This window comes from Littorina saxatilis, linkage group LG17 (genome assembly GCF_037325665.1).
Source record: "Littorina saxatilis isolate snail1 linkage group LG17, US_GU_Lsax_2.0, whole genome shotgun sequence".
Taxonomy (NCBI): domain Eukaryota; kingdom Metazoa; phylum Mollusca; class Gastropoda; order Littorinimorpha; family Littorinidae; genus Littorina; species Littorina saxatilis.
Window position 1 is genome coordinate 66,394,764 of NC_090261.1, and position 21,176 is coordinate 66,415,939.

The 21,176-nt window shown below is 45.6% G+C and overlaps 1 protein-coding gene and 1 long non-coding RNA gene across 4 annotated transcripts in view; both read right to left on the bottom strand.

Moving 5' to 3' along the window:
- Window positions 1-21,176, bottom strand: part of LOC138952221 (HEAT repeat-containing protein 5B-like) — a gene marked incomplete in the record, with an annotated part of 117,059 nt that overhangs the window by 38,770 nt on the left and 57,113 nt on the right. For 2 of the 3 annotated variants that reach the window (XM_070323826.1, XM_070323824.1), the window contains 8 exon segments: window positions 10,306-10,469; window positions 12,472-12,581; window positions 16,151-16,250; window positions 16,652-16,804; window positions 17,359-17,470; window positions 18,965-19,215; window positions 19,556-19,708; window positions 20,071-20,320. In XM_070323826.1, the coding sequence (XP_070179927.1) occupies window positions 10,306-10,469; window positions 12,472-12,581; window positions 16,151-16,250; window positions 16,652-16,804; window positions 17,359-17,470; window positions 18,965-19,215; window positions 19,556-19,708; window positions 20,071-20,320 (1,293 nt within the window). 3 annotated transcript variants of the gene reach the window in all.
- Window positions 13,208-15,783, bottom strand: LOC138953553 (uncharacterized). The gene is made up of 2 exons (XR_011451560.1): window positions 14,453-15,783; window positions 13,208-14,034 (listed from the first exon to the last, which is right to left on the bottom strand). It is a non-coding gene; the product is annotated as an uncharacterized lncRNA (long non-coding RNA).

Genomic DNA, 21,176 nt, shown 5'->3' on the forward strand with positions numbered 1-21,176 from the left:
CAAAACTGCCTACAGTTAATCTTGAAGTATGACGAATTACACTTACTTCCTTTACTAATATGTAAGTTCACACTGGCACTTAGTTCGTACATATTCACATGTGCTTTCTGATTTTCAGTTCCCTTGATGCTGTTTTGTTTGTGAGGTTCTGTAAATGTCTGTTTATATTCGTTTTTAGTACACATCAGCTCACATCAGCTCTACAGCACTCAAATAAGAGTTTGTGTTGGACACCAACACAGTAAAACATGCTCATTGAGGACAGCAAAACTTCAAACGATGGGCATGCTGAGAGAATGCAGTCATTGGGCATGCATGTCATTCAAGTCAAATGTCTTCTTTTAAAGGTACGGTCTTTCCCACATACACGATCAAGTTCACCCCAACAAATCTGTCCATGCAGTTTTTCACACAGGAAAATAGTAATTCTTTGACTTTGACTCATTCACAGAATTTAGCCACGCTATTCATTTTGGGTTGGACACTTGGACACATTATGAACAGCGTGGCTACATTCTGTGCAGTATGGGAATTTCTTTGCTGAATTAATTTACAAGATTGGAGGATAAGGATAAGGAGGAGGATAAGGATAAGATTTTATATAGTCCATGAGGGTAACCTCACAGAAATTCGGGCTGCTTTCTCCCTGGGGAAAGCGAGCTGCCATACAGTATACGGCGCTACCCATTTTTTTTTTCCTGCATGCGTGTATTCATGTTTCCAAGCCCTGAGACTTAATGCCGTGTGAGATGGAATTTTTTTACACTTTATTCCAAGTCACACGGGTATTTGGTGGACATTTTTATCTATGCCTATACAATTTTGCCAGGAAAGACCCTTTTGTCAATCGTGGGATCTTTAACGTGCACACCCCAATGTAGTGTACACGAAGGGACCTCGGTTTTTCGTCTCATCCGAAAGACTAGCACTTGAACCCACCACCTAGGTTAGGAAAGGGGGGAGAAAATTGCGGCCTGACCCAGGCCTGAACACGCAACCTCTCGCTTCCGAGCGCAAGTGCGTTACCACTCGGCCACCCAGAATTACTCAAAAAATAAAACAAAGAATTCCCACTCTGCACTGGTAGCAGATGTTTGCTATGTGTGAACGCTGAAGAATGCTTTACCCTGTGTACAAGCTGAACAAATCTGTGGTGTTACACATGAAAGTTCATACGGGAAAGATTGTATCTTTAATTCAGCATGCCTCCACTACACTAAGGGTCAGCGATCAGTCTCATCTCCAAGCCTACCACGTGTCGTATTATCTCTCTAACTTCATAATTTTTTACACAACAAAATCATGCTTTTTCTGCGCAATATTCTCTGGTAACTGCTCCAATCTTTTTTTCCGGACGAGATTCTTTGTACAGCATTTCTAAATACAGTCGATAGAATAAACCAAGGACCAGCCAAATCAGGTTAGCACACAGGAATTCTCCGTCAAAACTAATACGATGCAAATTAATTAAAATTTCAAATCAGAGGACAGAAAGGCTAATTTCAAAAATCCATGCAAAAATCAGAGTTCAAACTTTTTTTACTAACATTTTAACCCCCTCAGTGCTGAACGCAGATTTCTCTTTGAGGCTTCGCCAGAACACAGGGCATCAAATTCCAAAAGGCAGACGACTAAGGGGGTTAAAGTTTTGTTTTGTTGCTTTTGAGGAGCAAAGTAAAAAGTTCAGGCACGGAAGAAGCCACAATATTCATGTCACATCCAGTTGCATTCGTTGTCCGGGTCCTGTACTTACATTCTCCTTATCCACTCTACGATTAGGCTCAAGCTACAGACACAAACACCAAAGATCGTGAGAACACTTTGACATTTGTCCCACACAAAAACTCATCAAAATCAACCTTATATCAAATGCAGTACCTTTTGCTTTACATTTGTTTGTCTCCCTTTCCAACTTTCAATATTGTGAGACTAAGAAATGAGACTGAACTTATTCAAAGCAAAACTGTTACTTTAACTGAAACCAACTGAAAACATGTCCAACAAAAGTCAACCAGCAGAAACAAATTAAAATGCGAGGGGGAAAATTAATGAACTGAATATAATAACAGAGACATAACATTCACATTATAAAGTGGAACATCAGAAAATACTGATGGAAGTGTTATTGTCGCACAGAACTTGGCATAGGCAGCAAGCTTATGAACGGTACACTTGCTAAATAGACTCTGTGAGCTACAGGGCATGTTTTGATATAAATAAAGCATTCAGGACTTTGCATCAGAATAACAAGACAATTTGAGCAGAAAAAATATTTTGATTGTTGGAAATAAAGGAAACAGTACTCAATGAAAGTTCAAGAGGTCAACAGTCATTCCAAACATCTTTCCACTTCCTGACAAGGCATGCTAACGAAGCACAATTATATCAAACAGCAAGTTTTAAATAAAACTGGTGCACTTCTAGAAAATTAAAGAAGTCTCTATTTGTCTCTGCGTTCTTTCTTATATGTCTACGACTGGAATTGCCATATCAGTAACCAATGGATATACATTTAGGTAGATGTTAAATTCAAATAAAAATAAAATAATTTTCACAAAGAGAAAAGAGTTTCTCTTAGTTTTCTTTGCAAAAATAAATCTCCTGTAAGCAAATACTTTCAAAGTTTGTAATATAACTTAAGCCCGCAAAAAAAGCAATTAACAGGTAGTGAGGGAACACATTTCCAGTATGCTTTGGAAGATTTAGCATATAAATACAGTGGAACCCCCCTTTTAAGACCTCCAAAAATCTGAGAAAATCTGGTCTTAAAATGGAGGGAGTCTTAAAATGGAGGGAGTCTTAAAATGGAGGGAGTCTTAAAACGGAGGGAGTCTTAAAACGGAGGGAGTCTTAAAACGGAGGGAGTCTTAAAACGGAGGGAGTCTTAAAATGGAGGGAGTCTTACAATGGAGGGAGTCTTAGAAGGAGTCTTAAAATGGAGGGAGTCTTAAAATGGAGGGAGTCTTAAAATGGAGGGAGTCTTAAAATGGAGGGAGTCTTACAATGGAGGGAGTCTTAGAAGGAGTCTTAAAATGGGGGTACATTTACAGAGGTTATCAACAGAAAATGTGAAAAAGCAAGGTCTAAAACAGGGGGTTCCACTGTACTCTTATTATTATCATTATCACTGTACTCTTATTATTATCATTATCACTGTACTCTTATTATTATCATTATCACTGTACTCTTACTGTACTCTTATTATTATCATTATCACTGTACTCTTACTGTACTCTTATTATTATCATTATCACTGTACTCTTATTATTATCATTATCACTGTACTCTTATTATTATCATTATCACTGTACTCTTATTATTATCATTATCACTGTACTCTTACTGTACTCTTATTATTATCATTATCACTGTACTCTTATTATTATCATTATCACTGTACTCTTACTGTACTCTTATTATTATCATTATCACTGTACTCTTACTGTACTCTTATTATTATCATTATCACTGTACTCTTACTGTACTCTTATTATTATCATTATCACTGTACTCTTATTATTATCATTATCACTGTACTCTTATTATTATCATTATCACTGTACTCTTATTATTATCATTATCACTGTACTCTTACTGTACTCTTATTATTATCATTATCACTGTACTCTTATTATTATCATTATCACTGTACTCTTATTATTATCATTATCACTGTATCGAAAATTTTTATTAAATTTTGATTTAATATAATATACTTACCCAATTCTTATGAATGCATTGACTTTAGTCCCACATGCTAGATGTCGAAAAAACCTCTCAAATTACCTGCCCTTAGTAGGGTGGTAACCAAGCTAAAAGCGACGCCATAGCCGTTGCTATGGCCTGACCTTGCTCGGTTACCCATAACACCCTGCGCACCACGTGAGCGCCAGCATCCGTAATGATCATTCGAGACTATTAATCAAACAAACACCCCAAGGACATAATCCAGCGGGGACGGATGGGAGGGTATTAACTATAAGAATTGGGTAAGTATATTATATTAAATCAAAATTTAATAAAAATTTTCGATTTAATCACATATTCTTACTCCAATTCTTATGAATGCAGATTCCCCCTAAAGGTGGAGGGAACCTACTTATGTCCTTGTAAGAACCTGCCCTGCAGCAGCCAAAACCAGCAATGAACTGGAGCCAACTAGCCGCGTGCAGGTGATATCCCAAGGATAGAAACCGATGAACACATCATCTGATCTCCAGTAAGCCGTTTGCAAAGCTTCGCCTAGGCGACCAGAACGCAACACGGCAATAAAAAAGCACAAAATCTGTACCCGAGCTGTTGGCAAACCTCGCATAGGCGAGAGGAACACCACCAGCCAGAGAAGAACACCAGACTCCGGACTCCCGAACGCCTGAAAAGGAATAGAGGGAGGACAGAACGCCCCCCCCCCCTGTTCAAAACGCACCACTCATAGGACTGTCCTATGAATGTAGCAGAGCCCCTAGAGAGAGACAAATAAAAGATGTCTCTTTCGCTCCATTGTAAAGAAATAAGAACCTGAGCTAAAGCTCGTAGTTCCAAAAGACAGTAACGTCAAAAAAGGGATTTAAAAAGTCTAACCAGACAGTTAGAAAATCCGAATCTCCCGGAGCGAGAATCCTCCCAAGAGGAGGGAATCAAACACCAGAGGATATTGACCAGGTTTCTGAAACCCCAAAACCTGGCCAAACACCGTGAACAAACGGAACCAAAAGCCCTAAGGCTACATCCTCCGGCAAACACCAAAAACGCATGCGCCTCCCTGCCCTATAGGGCTGAGGCCCAGAGTAAGTAGAACAAAGTCCCACGCGCTAAACAAGGGGGAGCCTCTAAACCTCGTAAAACAAGGTCCTTTGATCCTGCCCACAGGAACGCCATGAGCAACAGAAGAGAAGCCTATTTGTTCCAAAACAGCTGAGATAGCCGAGACGCCGGAACCCCAAAGAAGAGGCCCAGCTGCCCAAAGCCAAAAACTGAAACAGAGGTGAAAAACCACCTGGCTTGAGAGAGGGGCGCTAAGGAGTTGCACCCCCGCTCTAAATCCCTAATTGGCCAAGGAGGCCAAAAAAGGAGCATACACAGATAAAGTGGAGGAAAAATATGCTTCGTGCCCAAAGATCAGAGTCATCACCCATGATTTAAAACACAAACAGCACGCCTCCAGACCCGTAAGCAGACGGGCCAACCCCTGTGCCAGCCCTGAGAGGACCTGTTGAGCGAGTCGGCCAGATCGCAGAGCTGGCCGGGGAGATATTCCCCTGAGAAAATGATTAAGTGTAAAAACCCCATCAGAATCCCTTATACTCTGTCTGACAGGGAGTGAGAACTTGCTCACCCCAGCTAGTTCACATAAGAAGCAACAGAAGAATTGCCCGAATGCAACAGGACATGCCTGTAAATAGCCAAAAAAGGAAAGGCTAGCAGACTAAGAGCTACTGCTCCTAACCTCAGGCAAAAGAGAAGCCCAAGGATTTGCGTCTACATCACAGCCTCAAGACTGCAATTGCCAGTGCAGGACCCATCTAGACGAAAACGCATCAATAAAGCGGTCTAAGTCCAGGGGGAAACAAAGCTAGGGAAAAAAGTCCCCTGAGCTATACAAAAGGATTCCAGCCACCTTCCCGCGTGGAGGAACCCACTCTGGAGGAGGACCCTCATGTCCCAGACCTGTGAGGCCGAACCCCCCAAAAAACTTGAGGAAAGACTAGAGGGCCAGCATAGCAATCGATACCGTCCGACCGAAGATCGGGTCTAAAGACCCCGCAGAGGCCTGCTCTCGTGCCAGTCTGGCAGAGAAAAGAGCTTAAAGCCTCCCTATTCTCTTGTGTGAAGAATAAACCTTCCAAGAGACAAAGTCGAACAGCATGCCCAGGTAAAAAACCTGGGATAAGGACAGCTCGGAATTTAGCCTGGTTACTGAGAGCACCAGGCAAAAAACCTGGTTCAACACCAAAAGAAAGTGCAGCTGACAAGCTGATTGACCTTGAAAAAGCTCAACCAGCCCCCGAGAAAGTCCAGAGACCAACACCCCCAGAAACCGAGCCCTTTCCTGTGTGCAGAAACACAGAAGGAAAGCTCATGTGAGAGCACCGAGGAAAATCTCAGCCAAAGCTGAAAGCTCTAGCCCATGCCGACCCACCTCCCGCAGAGAGGGAGGAGACACTGAACCAAAACACCCCTTTGCAACCGGGAGCGCCTAAATGCGCTGCCAGAGGTCCAAGAAGGAAGGGAAAGATTCCAGCTATCGAGTAGGTTTCAACAACCCCCGAAAAAGCCTGACCCTTGCTTCCTGCAACCAGCATGAAATCAACCCCTTGTAAAGGAAGGAGATCACACCAAGCCAAAACAGTGTGGGCCTAAAACGTCACGGAGAAACCACTCCGCTCCGTGACGACCCTAGCCCAAGCTGCCAGCAGCCTGGCTAAAGCCTTATCCAAGGCATCCTCCCTAACCCAAAAGAGCGTTCCGGGAGGATAAAATTGCCTATAAGAAAGCACAGAAGAGAGTCTCAGCCACAGCAAAAAACTCCAAACCATGCCATCCTATCTCCTCCAGAGAGGAGAGGGAGGAGTAATATCATGAAAACTCCATGTTCCCTGTGGTCTGTAAGAGAAGCCAGAAACTAACCCCTGGCCATAAAAAAAAAGTCCGGATCAGACCCTGAGCCTGAAAATTCCCTGCTATCTTCTTCCGCACTAAAAGTGAGGACGAAGCAGCCTGAAACCCCGAAGCCAGCAGTCCCCTGCGTAAAAAGCAGCGGGAAAGGTGTAGGCTGAAGACCACTATCCTAAGGTGCGGATCAAGCCAAAAAGTGTGGCATGTGGCAGGCAATCACCGCAGACTCAGCAAATGAAACAAATTGCGAGAAAGCCTGTGAAAACCCAAAGGCATCCCGGAAGAGGAAGGAAGAGAGACACCCCCAACCTATCCGGGCCAAAGTAAACTGCAACAGCAGCCGCTCTATGTATGGGAAGCCTACAATCAGTAGGCAACCCTATACACTCCCCCTCCTTAAACAAGAAGTCCGAACCTAACCACCAGTTGTGTAAAACACAAAAGGAGGGGAGGCAGGGGAGGTCGCGCACTAAATCTCCTGCCAATAACCCGCCAAGAGTGTGGATGAAAAGCGTGATCAGTCTCTGACTGCCAACCCAAAACCGCCCACCTGAACAAGAGGTGGGGGGAAGAGGGGTTGGTAACTGGCACAGATCTCTGCCAAGAAGAAGAGAGAGTGGAGAAGCAAGACAAAGCCGGGCCCGGCGCGTCTTACCCCGCCCGCTGTGCGAGAGAAGCATCCCAGTGCTAAGAACCAGACTACCTGGTATGACCACAACCCACCCCAAGTGGGGAGGGGGGCGGTCCAGCACAGCCGTAACCCCAAGAGGGGGTAAGGACTGAAACAGAGAAACGGCCGTAAACGGCCGATCCTCGCTCGTCCACCTGCCGAAGTCAAGTAGCCCTATCACTCACCCACCCCTAGGAGGGGGGGGGGTGACCTATGCTGGCTACGGACAATGACCACCGGCCAGGCGATACTAAAGCCGAGTCCCTGCAGATCATTGTGAACACAAAGAATGGGAGACTGGAGAGAAAGGGTACGTTCTGTCTCCGCCTGACCATGTAGCCAGCCGGCACAGCCCGTGCAGAGAACAAAACGGAGCAAAGCTCATTGTTCCCTGACCACTGTGCGAGACACCCTGCCGAGAACAAAAGAGAGTCAAGCTCATTGTTTCGCGACCGCTACCCGCGACAAGCGCGGGCAGCTAACACAGCCACCTGCCCCAAACGGAGCAGAGAAGGAGCATGTAAGGTAGCCTGGAAAGCCGTACATAGCACCCCCACTGTGTAGCAAGGCCTGAGCCAAGCCACCCCCAGATGAGGAGGGGGGTGGCTCGTCGCAGCAGTAAGAGCGACGGAGAGAGACGAACCGAAAAACGGCCGACCCCCCTCCGTCCACCTGCCGTAGTCCTATAGCCCACCGACCACACAACCCGATAGGGGAGGAGGACGACTGTCGGGCCAGGACAATAGAGGCACAGACTGTGAAGACAGTCCAACAGCGCCCACCCCGTCCGACCCAGAGGGAGGGACAGGGTGGAACGCTGCTCCAGCCCCCACCCGATCCTGCCCAGTGGGCGGGAAAGAGTGAGCCACTGACACCCCCCCACCCTGCCCCAAATGGAGCAGAGAAGGGGTATGTAACGTAGCCTGGAAAGCCGCCACCCCAACGCGCCCGGGGGGCGGGAAAGGGTGGGAAGCTAACACAGCCCCCTGCCCGCAAAGGGCAGAGTGGGACAAGCCCAGACCGTGACTTACCGAGCCCCCTCTCTCCCTCTCCCACCCGGGGAGAGAGCTGACTTCCCACCGCAGCAGTGCTAAAAGCAAGCCGAGCGGGAAGAGAAAAGAGAGGAAGCAGCAGCCCCCCGCCCCCAATGGGACAGGGATGGCCAAGGCCAGGCTGCGACTTACCATGCCCCCCCTCTCCCTCTCCCACCAGGGGAGAGAGCTGACTTCCCACCGCAGCAGTGCTAAAAGCAAGCTGAGCGGGAAGAGAAAGAGAGGAAGCAGACCCCCTCTCCTTACGGAGAGAGTGCTCGCGAACAACCCAGCCTACCAGTGGCAGAAAGGACTGAACCGAGCTGGCCGTTTGCACCAGGCGACGGTGCGACGCAGGAGCGCCCCCCTATCCCCCCCCAATGGCGGGGGGGCTGCGTAACACACTGTGAAGTACCGGCGGTAATCAGAGTGGTTAGACGCAGGCAGGGAGCAGGCCCCCCCTCCTAAAAGGAAGGGGTGCTCGAGAACAGCCCAGAGCCACCAGAGGCAAAAAACGGGCTGAACCGAACAGGCCATTTGCACAAGGCCACAGTGCGAAGCTGACGAAACGGGAGGGCGGGAACCGCCGATCGCGCCTGAAACAGCCGAGAATATAGACACAAAACATCGTTAAGTCCCCCCAAAAGGAGGACATTGACTGATTCCTCTTACACAGAGAAAGGGGAAAGAATAGCCACACAGCTACTCCCCCCCCCCCCATCAGTCGCACCGACGACGATCCAACAAAAAGTCTATAAGGAGCCTAAAGGCTGATTAACCCCAACAGGGGAAGCGAGCTGTGAAAGAACTGAACCCACCCTCGGAGGGATAGGAACATAAAAAGAAGTGCTATATGACGGATCTACGACCCGCATAATAGGCAAATCAAAGTTCTTAGGCTACTCTTAGGAATAGTTACTAAACCAGGCTAAGAGCTTTGCCACCTTCCAGTCTCGCGCCGAGTTTAGCTTTGTTGTCGGCCATTTTAAGACCGGCGAAAAACAGTCACCCAGAACAAAAAACTTCTGCGTGCATGTTCAACACAAAGCTAACACCATTTAACCAAACATAAACAGGAAAGATCTCACCAAAAGGTAGACGGACAGGTAGACCCACAGGAAACCGGCTAGTCTCACGGACAAGCAGGCATGTGAAGGCCAAAAGTGAGAGCGAAATTCGGACACGTCCACCGTGTGTTGTCGAAAGTCGAGAATGATCATTACGGATGCTGGCGCTCACGTGGTGCGCAGGGTGTTATGGGTAACCGAGCAAGGTCAGGCCATAGCAACGGCTATGGCGTCGCTTTTAGCTTGGTTACCACCCTACTAAGGGCAGGTAATTTGAGAGGTTTTTTCGACATCTAGCATGTGGGACTAAAGTCAATGCATTCATAAGAATTGGAGTAAGAATATGTGATTAAACTCTTATTATTATCATTATCACTGTACTCTTATTATTATCATTATCACTGTACTCTTATTATTATCATTATCACTGCACCATTTTGACGTTTTGGTGTTACACCTTCCGAACAATAATTTTCGTAATAATTTGTTATGGCTGTGTAGTCATTATGCAGTCAAACGTCTCTATCTTGACTTGATCTCCACAGACACTGTAGAGTCTATCTGAAGCACTCATTTAAAGGCTATATTATTTCCAACAGCTCTTCTTTGCATCGTACATCAGCAGCCTCATCACCATGGTTCCCAATAACTTTCCCTTGGATCATTTCCTCCCTGAACATAGACAATTAAAGTAATGTAATTACTTCAATTTTGTAATTATCTTTAACTTTGACTATAAACGAAGGGAAAAGGGTATATTTTCAGAATTTCGAAAAATACTCATGCTTATGAACTTTCTACCTAAAAACAGTGCCACCAAAAACACAAAAAATGGATCCATTTTTAACTTTCAAAAAAAAAAAATGACAATGTGGGCTACTTCATGCGGGTCAAGCCTGCCCAGCTGCTGACCATCAGTTACCTGATCTTCAATGGCCTTGTGGTCAGTCTCCTGCAGCCATGAGCCCAGGATGACGCTGTCGTCCACGTGACACATGGAGCGCAGCTGGGAGGTGGTGGTGTTGGCGGGGTTGTCTGTCAGTGTGAACTCTGCCACCAGCTCTCGCAGCAAGTTGGGGTACATGCCTGTAACAGTGTTACAATGATTATTCCACTGACACACACAACTATACAGCTGGAAGGTGGTGGTGTTGGCGGGGTTGTCTGTCAGTGTGAACTCTGCCACCAGCTCTCCCAGCAAGTTGGGGTACATGCCTGTAACAGTGTTACAATGATTATTCCACTGACACACACAACTATACAGCTGGAAGGTGGTGGTGTTGGCGGGGTTGTCTGTCAGTGTGAACTCTGCCACCAGCTCTCCCAGCAAGTTGGGGTACATGCCTGTAACAGTGTTACAATGATTATTCCACTGACACACACAACTATACAGCTGGAAGGTGGTGGTGTTGGCGGGGTTGTCTGTCAGCGTGAACTCTGCCACCAGCTCTCGCAGCAAGTTGGGGTACATGCCTGTAACAGTGTTACAATGATTATTCCACTGACACACACAACTATACACCTGGGAGGTGGTGGTGTTGGCGGGGTTGTCTGTCAGCGTGAACTCTGCCACCAGCTCTCCCAGTAAGTTGGGGTACATGCCTGTAACAGTGTTACAATGATTATTCCACTGACACACACAACTATACACCTGGGAGGTGGTGGTGTTGGCGGGGTTGTCCGTCAGTGTGAACTCTGCCACCAGCTCTCCCAGCAAGTTGGGGTACATGCCTGTAACAGTGTTACAATGATTATTCCACTGACACACACAACTATACAGCTGGAAGGTGGTGGTGTTGGCGGGGTTGTCTGTCAGTGTGAACTCTGCCACCAGCTCTCCCAGCAAGTTGGGGTACATGCCTGTAACAGTGTTACAATGATTATTCCACTGACACACACAACTATACAGCTGGAAGGTGGTGGTGTTGGCGGGGTTGTCCGTCAGTGTGAACTCTGCCACCAGCTCTCGCAGCAAGTTGGGGTACATGCCTGTAACAGTGTTACAATGATTATTCCACTGACACACACAACTATACAGCTGGGAGGTGGTGGAGTTGGCGGGGTTGTCCGTCAGTGTGAACTCTGCCACCAGCTCTCCCAGCAAGTTGGGGTACATGCCTGTAACAGTGTTACAATGATTATTCCACTGACACACACAACTATACAGCTGGGAGGTGGTGGAGTTGGCGGGGTTGTCTGTCAGTGTGAACTCTGCCACCAGCTCTCCCAGCAAGTTGGGGTACATGCCTGTAACAGTGTTACAATGATTATTCCACTGACACACACAACTATACAGCTGGGAGGTGGTGGAGTTGGCGGGGTTGTCTGTCAGTGTGAACTCTGCCACCAGCTCTCCCAGTAAGTTGGGGTACATGCCTGTAACAGTGTTACAATGATTATTCCACTGACACACACAACTATACAGCTGGGAGGTGGTGGAGTTGGCGGGGTTGTCTGTCAGTGTGAACTCTGCCACCAGCTCTCCCAGCAAGTTGGGGTACATCCCTCACAACAACAATGCTCACTTTACAAGATTCATGAACAGAGGTGTATATTTGCGTATTTTCAGAAAATTAAGTGTACTCCACACAACATTCGAACATCCATAAAACTGGATTGGCTTCAAGATGGGCTTGTGAAAAAAAAGGAGTCTAGGAATTTTTGTGATTGTTTTTTTTCCCAACGACCATACTAGTTATATTCTAGACAATCAAGTGTACAAAATATGGCGAAATCGTATGGGTTCCCAGGTCTGAATATCCTTGATTTGGTCTACCTGGATGATGCAGACACAAACATTTTATGTGTGCAAACAAACACATGCACGCACACAGGCGCATACGCAGTGCCTATACTCAGTGCCTATACTCAGTGCCAAAACTCAGTGCCTATACTCAGTGCCTATATTCAGTGCCTATATTCAGTGCCTATACTCAGCGCCTATACTCAGTGCCTATACTCAGTGCCTATACTCAGTGCCTATACTCAGTGCCTTATACTCAGTGCCTATACTCAGTGCCAATACTCAGTGCCTATACTCAGTGCCTATACTCAGTGCCTATACTCAGTGCCTATACTCAGTGCTTACCCTCAAATGACTGTGGGGGAAGAAGGGAGAGAACATCGTAGAGTCTGAGTCGGATCATGGCAGCACTGGCCTTGAGGTGAGCTCCGTACATCTTGATCACATTGGGGAGACTGAAACACAGCGATGCTATCCATTATATACACTGATACAAACTTCACATTCATTTTAAAGATTGACAACACTTTTCAATAACAGTCAAAGAGCCCAATAAACATGCCAGAACTGGGCCACTGCTGGCGTTTTGATGGCAATGCCAGTTGCCAGAACTACTGCCATCAAAGGCCCACCTATGGCCCAATGCTGGCATATTACCCGTATGCACATTGGCAAATTGATGGGCCATCACTGGCAAGCCAGCACTTTGCCAGCAAAAACCCATCATTTATTTGCTGGCTTTTTGATGGCTTGCCATCATTTTTCCAGCAATTTGCCAGCAATTTGCCAGCAAAAACCCATCATTTATTTGATGGCTTTTTGATGGCTTGCCATCATTTTGCCATCATTTTGCCAGAATTTTGCCAGCAAAAACCCATCATTTATTTGATGGCTTTTTGATGGCTTGCCATCATTTTGCCATCATTTTGCCATCATTTTGCCAGCAAAAACCCATCATTTATTTGATGGCTTATTGATGGCTTGCCATCAAAAACCCAGCATTTTGCCAGCATTTCGCCAGCATTTTGCCAGCATTTTGCAGGTTTTTAGTTCCATATAAAAAAAAACTTTTTTCCATATATTTTCCGTTAATGGCCCTTTACCTGCTGAAATTACCGGGCCACAACTGGCCCGGCAAAATGCCATATTTCTGTCTTTACCATTGCCAGCAAAATGCCAATAAGTTGCAGGAAATATACCAATACCACTGATTCGGATAGAATGACGGCTCTATTCATGTACTCGATCTGCACAGTCTTGTTAGCCCATAGATGGTTGTTAGAAGTCTATAAATATGCTTTGTTTTGTCATTTTTTACTGTGAATGTAATAACAATAACAAAACACAGCACATCAATGGACTTTTCAACCCATGCTGGCGGCAAGACGTGCGCAAATAAAGCAAAGGGCAATGCTGTCAAGCTGTACATTAGCAATATGCATATGCGTAATTATCAAATTCATCAGTAAAATGCAATTGAAATGCTAATCACATTTGTCGTGTAACTTATCTGGCAAGTAAAGGCAGTGGTTTTGACAGAATATCGTCATCAACGCAGTTATAGCGGGCACAACAACAATACAGTAATATATATTAAAAACAAAACAAATGTAAAGCTTCCAAACAGCAACGACTCATTACCGAAACATTACAGAAACGTACGCTTTGTTTTCAGTTGCTCACTGTTTTATTTTATTTGTACAGCGTTCTAAATTTCACACTCGAGACATGATGACCAAAGGCAGGAATGTTTCTTGTTCACTTCCCAGTAAACCTCCGTAGGATTGTCTTGATTCTGTCATTTCTCTGTTCGCATCCGCAACGTTGAGATAACGCTTCTTTTCTTTGTCCTGACGTCGTAGCCTACGGTAAGCCATTGAAACTCTCAAGTCCTCCTGCCGTTCACCTCTTGAAACATGAAAGCAAACGAGTTTTGTTGGTTTTAATTCATTATTCCATATCACACACACACACACACACACACACACACACACACACACACACACACACACACACACACACACACACACAACCAAACAACCAAACAAACGCAAGCATACACGCAGGCATGCAAGCAAACAGCACACGCACGCACGCACGCGCGCGCGCTCACACACACACACGCGCACACACACACGCACACACACACGCGCACACACACACACACACACACACACACACACACACACACACACACACACACACATACACACACAGAGGCATTCTCACAGAGAGGACGACTTCTTGTAATCTATCATATTTTCTGAACTGACTAAAATGCCAAGCAGAAGTAAGGGGTCAACAGGAATATGTATTTTGATCTAACCTGCGAAGCTTACGTTGTCTCGGACAGCTCTCTTGCGTTTCTCTCAGGAACTGAGACCCAGGCGAGCTGCATCTTATCCAGTTGGGCAGTCAGACACTTGCACAAATCTTTGTCCTGGAGTGAATAGACACATACTCAATGTCAACATTCACAAGATGCAATTTGTTTGGTTACAAGTAAGCTTATGGTAATGCCTATGGTGCTTTTCTTTTTAAAAGAGACAAAACAAACTCAATCACACAAAGAAAGGAAAAAGGCACACACACACACACACACACACACACACACACACACACACACACACAACCGCGCGCGCGGGCGCACACACACACACACAACCGCGCGCGCGGGCGCACACACACACACACACACACACACACACACACACACACACACACACACACACACACACACGCGCGTGCGCGCGCAGATTCTTTCTTACAGAGAGGACGACTTCTTAAAGTCTATTATATTTTGCGAACTGACTCAAACGTCCAGCAGAAGAAAGTTGAAAAAAAGACCGACAACGGAGGAAAAGAACAAGAAGATACTAGATCTAACGCCGTTGCGACGACCTGCTCACACAACTGTTTGTGAAACTCACCACGCTTGCTTCTAGCCGGAGGAGATCGGACGCGTACTGAAATCGAAGAAGGTGCTTTGGAAATTCCTTGAAGTTGAATGCAAAACAAATAACCGGACATCTGCAGAACCACCGCGGGCCGGATTTAGTTGACAATGCGTCATCATCACGAGTGACGTCAAGATATTTCGACATTTGTTTGTACATTACGTCACTCCAAGTGAGAAAGTCATACCGCTGTGCTGTCGCAGATCTTCTTGCCAGCAATTATCCAGCATTGGCCCACTGCTGGCGTGCCAGCAAAAACCCACCTATAATTGCCAGCAAATCGCCACCTATGGCCCAATGCTGGCAAACAAGCACTGGGCCACCAATGGCGTGCCAACAGTGGGCCAATTAAGGCATTTTACTGGCCGACAATATTACTGGAATGCCAGAGATGGGCCAGTGATGGCAAGCCATAACTGGGCCTTTGTTGGCAAACCATAATTGGCCCAGTGTTGGTTTTTTTATGGCCAGCTTTACCAAACTTGCCAGCAAAAAGCCAGCAGTGGCCCAGTTCTGGCATGTTTATTGGGAGACTGGCTATTTTTACAACATTGTGTCTTCTGTGACAGCTACATCAGCAACAGTTATGCAGAGCTTTCCTATGTTTACTTTAATTTTAGTTAAAATTACTTGGATCACTGCAAGTAAAATATACCATTTGGAATTGACACGTCTGTTAGAATGACAACAGCAAACTACAAAGAACCGATGAATGTAATAGCATAAATTAAAAGCAAGTTACATATTACAGTCGGACCTGCTCTGGCAACCAACTCTGGATAACGACCACCGGTTGACAACGTCCACCCCGACTGTCCCTGAAGAGCTCTTGTTCAATAGGATTGACCTTTACATAGCGACCACCTGTCTATAACCACCACTGTTGGTTGGTTCCCCAGGTGGTCGCTACAGACAGCTTCCACAGCACTATCCAATAAAGGAAGAAGATTGAAAAGCAGTGATATAGGCTAAGTTGCTACCAGCAGAGAGAGACAAGCAGCTATAGATACTCACTGTGCCATCCCAGAGACTGAGAGAGAAGATAATCAGCTGTAGAATATACTCACTGTGCCATCATGAGCAGTGCACACTCCAGCGGAGCCAGCATGCGGCGTATCACATCCTCCGTCACCAGGTCTCGACAGTGCAGCAGGAAACTGTACATGGCTGCACACACAATGCATCATGTCATTATATTACTGCAAAGTTCAAATCCGGCACAAAAGCCAAAAACATTCTCGACTGAAAACATCCTCAGACGAAATAAAGATTTTTTTACTGTGCTTAACACATTGATATAACACTGTCAGAAGCAGAAAGTATGCATCCATTCATCATAGCTACTTCGGAACACAAGTGCTGATCAACCTTGTGCAAGGTACAACTGCTTCTAGTTCTAGCTGTAAACATATCACAAAATAAACTTGTGGTATATCTTCCTTGAACCAGAAAAACTCACTGACTTTTTCAACATGATCATGTCTTGAGCTCAGAACTACGTTACTATAATGGCACAAAAGTTGCTGTTAAAAAAACGTGAAATAAATATTCCGCCCAGGTGAACGTACCTCCGAGAGCGCCGCCACGCCCCTCCAGTGTGACCTGCCAGGTGAAGGCGTCCCCCCTCACCTTCTCTGCCTCCAGCTCCCGTGTGGACCGGGGGAAGGCGTTACGCCATAGCAACAACATGCGTGGCAGGTGGTTCTTTATCACAGATGAGCCTGCAAGCACACAAGCCACCACATTCAGGAACATTGGAACCACACAAAAATCTGAGAAAGAAGGGAGTCTTAAAATTGGGTAAATTTACAGAAGTTATGAACAGAAAATCTGAGAAAACAGGGTCTTAAAAAGGGAGTCAGTCTCAATTAACAGGGCTTTTAAAGGGGGATTCCCCTGTTCACGTTGACCACATGTATGTCTAACTACTCTATGAGATATTTTTTTAAATGCCCCCCCCCCCCCCCCCCCCCCCAAAAAAAACCAACTGCATCTTTAACTTTTCTTCGTGTATGCATGCACAACTAAACAAACAGATTACTGCATACATTCACACTTCTTAGTTAGAGCCAAGAAGAGAAGCCAATTAAAGCAAAGAATGATGCTTAATTAGAGGTCAGAACATAAGTTTACTGGTCAAAAACGTCTCTAAAGGTTCTCTTCACGATAAAAGCAAATCAGGGGGCCGAGAAACACCTTGGGAAATCAGAAAATGAACAGCAGAAATTAATTACCTGAGTGGAAATAAATAGAAATCATTCGACAAAGTATTTACCGAGAGTCATGAGCGCGCCCAGCAGCAGCCAACCAGACTGAGTTCTCTGCAGCGACAGGCGACTGTTCTGGGACGCTGTGCGGAGCAACTCCTCTGCTATACTGAAGATTTGCTGCAATCACACATGCACACAACACATCAGTGATGGAATTAATGATACAGACGGGCGAAGTGGAGCAGTGGTAAGACGTCGGCCTCCTAATCGGAAGGTCGTGAGTTTGAATCCAGGCCTTGGCCGGCTGGTGGGTTAAGGTTGGAGATTTTTCTAATCTCCCAGGTCAACTTATGTGCAGACCTGCTAGTGCCTTATCCCCCTTCGTGTGTACACGCAAGCATAAGACCAAGTGCGCACGGAAAAGATCCTGTAATCCATGTCAGAGTTCGGTGGGTTATAGAAGCACGAAAATACCAAGGATGCATCCTCCGAAAGCGGCGTATGGCTGCCTAAAATGGCGGGGTAAAAACGATCATACACATAAACCCCCACTCGTGCAAAAAACACGTGTACGTGGGAGTTTCAGCCCATGAACGCAGAAGAAGAAGAAGAAGAATTAATTATAGCTGCTTACTGCTAGTTCAACAATGACTCTTTTACAGTACGGTATATTTAGATGATGAAACAGTGAGTGACACTTGCTCGAAAGAAGACACTTTAACATTACATTCTGACATTCATGGACAATTGTTCTTAGTATAGCAGTACAAGTATCTATAATGCATGGCACCTGATGTAATCACATAAGTGATAATGTCTGCTATCCATTAGCCTACCACTGTCTCAACCACGTAGAATCTGCCACAATAATCATTTCAAGCTGGTATCAAAGGGGTCACGATACACGAGGTACCACTGTCTCAACCACGTAGAATCTGCCACAATAATCATTTCAAGCTGGTATCAAAGGGGTCACGATACACGAGGTACCACTGTCTCAACCACGTAGAATCTGCCACAATAATCATTTCAAGCTGGTATCAAAGGGGTCACGATACACGAGGTACCACTGTCTCAACCACGTAGAATCTGCCACAATAATCATTTCAAGCTGGTATCAAAGGGGTCACGATACACGAGGTACCACTGTCTCAACCACGTAGAATCTGCCACAATAATCATTTCAAGCTGGTATCAAAGGGGTCACGATACAGGAGGTACCACTGTACCACAAACTCTGAACTAATTGAACACAAAAAGCATCATCTCATTCCAGCCTCAAACATCATCGTGGAATTCTGGCGTAAATCATTTCAAACAGCTTTTCAGGAGAAGGACAAAACAGATTATTTTTATTTTGAAATAGTGTTTATATTGGTTCCTGGTATGGATAGAAAGATAACAGAATGTTAACTCATGCATTGTCCATCATGCATTGTCCATCATGCATTGTCCATCATGCATTGTCCACCATGCATTGTCCATCATGCATTGTCCATCATGTATTGTCCATCATGCATTGTCCACCATGCATTGTCAATCGTTTATTAAAGACAATATTTTTCATGGAGAATGTTTACTGAGGCAAAAACTCAAAAACATCAAAATCGCCAAGAATCGAGTTACGACAAAATTCCACGATGACATCGAAATGATGACGCGTGCACCCACCTTTCCCTTTGCGTGCGGAATGCCAAGGGGACAGCGATAGACTCCGCCCAGCAAGGCGGCCAGCGCACTGCTGTAGCCAGACACAGCCTCCGGGGACGACTTGAGCTTTTCCATGCGCTCGATGCAGCGGTCCAGCAGGGGAGTTAACTGCGAGGGCAGAGCGACGGCGATGCTGCCCAGGCACCAGGAGGCGGAGAGGCGAGCGGCGTGACTCGGGTGGATGAGAACCGACACCACTGGCTCTATGATGCCTGGGTGGAAGAAAGAACAAATCAGAATTAATCACGACGGCAAGGTGAGCGGCATGACTTGGGTGGATCAGAACCGATGGTGCTTACCCTGGCGATGTGAACATAGGTGTATGTGGGACACGAAAAATGTTCACAACCACCATGCAATGATAACAACTCTTTCTCTGTTCTTTTTTTATTTTAAATACTGCTTTCCAGAATGTTTATAAAACTGCTAGAATTCCAGATTAGAGAGAAGTGAACGTACCAGTTGCAGCGGATGTCTCCAGCAGTCTCAGCCCAGTTCATGGAACGCACACACCAGCAACACAAAGACAAGAAGACAGAGAGGGGAACGTACCAGTGGCGGGTTCCTGTACCAGAGGACTGGCGGATGTCCCCAGTCTCAGCACCAGGCTGCCCAGTTCATGCAGCGCACACACCAGCACGTGTTGACTGGCCGTCAGGTCCGCCGTCTGGTTCTTGCCCTCTGACGCCTCCACGGTCGCCTCACCTGTACAATATGATATTGTCACTCTCTGAATCTGCCTGATGTATACAGAAATAAAACATACTGCTCTCTTCCTTTGCTCTTTTCACATACACAAGCACAGTCGAACACATACGGTACAATACAACACAATGCAACTTTTTTCTTTTTTTTTAAAAGACAGACTTTTAAATGTTCTCACGTCTCTTTTTTTCACCAAAGATATTTTTTACTGGGAAGTACGACATGGGTTTTACATAAAAACAAAAAGTATAAACAAGAAACCCAAATGCAAAAAAGAAAGACAGAAAAAAAATACACAACAAAAACTGCTTAAAATAAATAAACACTATGCTATGCACCCTTTTGATATTTCTCACACTCACCAACAGTGTTCATCTGTTTGATGATGATCTGACAGATCTCCTTGGCGGCTGCGATCTGAGCCTTTTCTCCCAGCATGCCGCCAATGACAGAACGCATAATGAAGAGAACACACTTGCGTGCGTACACTGCGTCAACGTGTGTGTGCGTGGCCCGCGGGTTGGCCACAAGGTCAAGGACGTGGTTGAGGAAGATGGAGATGTTGCGCTCAAGCCAGGCCCCGCCCATACACTTCATCAGCTCCACGTAGGCCTGGGGACACAACAACAACAAATCCATGAAGGCAATGTTGAAATGACGATCAAATCCATGATTGGCTGGCCATCATTCTTACCGGTGACATGGAAGATTCTCTAAGCTAAGTTCATTCTCTGTATCATAAGTCAAAGTACCGTGATAGTAATGTTTTGTTTCGTCTTAAATTAAACGTTCCAATAATTTACCATGTGGTTTTTTATATTCTAAATTTTGGAACGTTAGCAATCTCTATGTTTTTTTATTTCCATAATGGTAAGGATGTTCAAATTTTTTTTTGTTATTGTGTGTGTTGGGCTTTTTTTTGGGGGGGGTGGGGGGGAGAGTAGGGATTTTGTTGAAGTTATGGTTAAAACAAGAATTAAGCTTGTTTAAAAACTCTTCCGTCTAAACTGAATATTTTCTGCTGTTCTGAAGAGCAACTAAAAACGAACCTTATCAAACAATTGTTAATTCCCCCAAACATGTGATGCATGCACTGCAAAGCTACAGGTGCTGTACACCACAGTTCACCACTGACCCACATTCCCTCCCCTCACACAAATCAGGGACCACTGCAAGATAGCACAGTGACAAGCCCTACAAGCACTACCACCTGACCTTCCACCTTTCAACCACGACAGATAACCTCCCCTTGCAGTGCCAAGAGAAGCTGATTAAGTGCCCCTGGAGGAGGGCAGAGGGTCGCGGATGGTCTCCCCTGATGGAGATAACTCTGATCTTTCTTTGGATGTTGGTGGATGTTTAATGAGGCATGAAAGACGTGGAGGTATTTTGTGAGATAGCTTACCTATACCTACTGTGGTGAAGGTGCTGCAGTGTTTGTTTGTCCTTGTAACTGGTAATGGTGGTG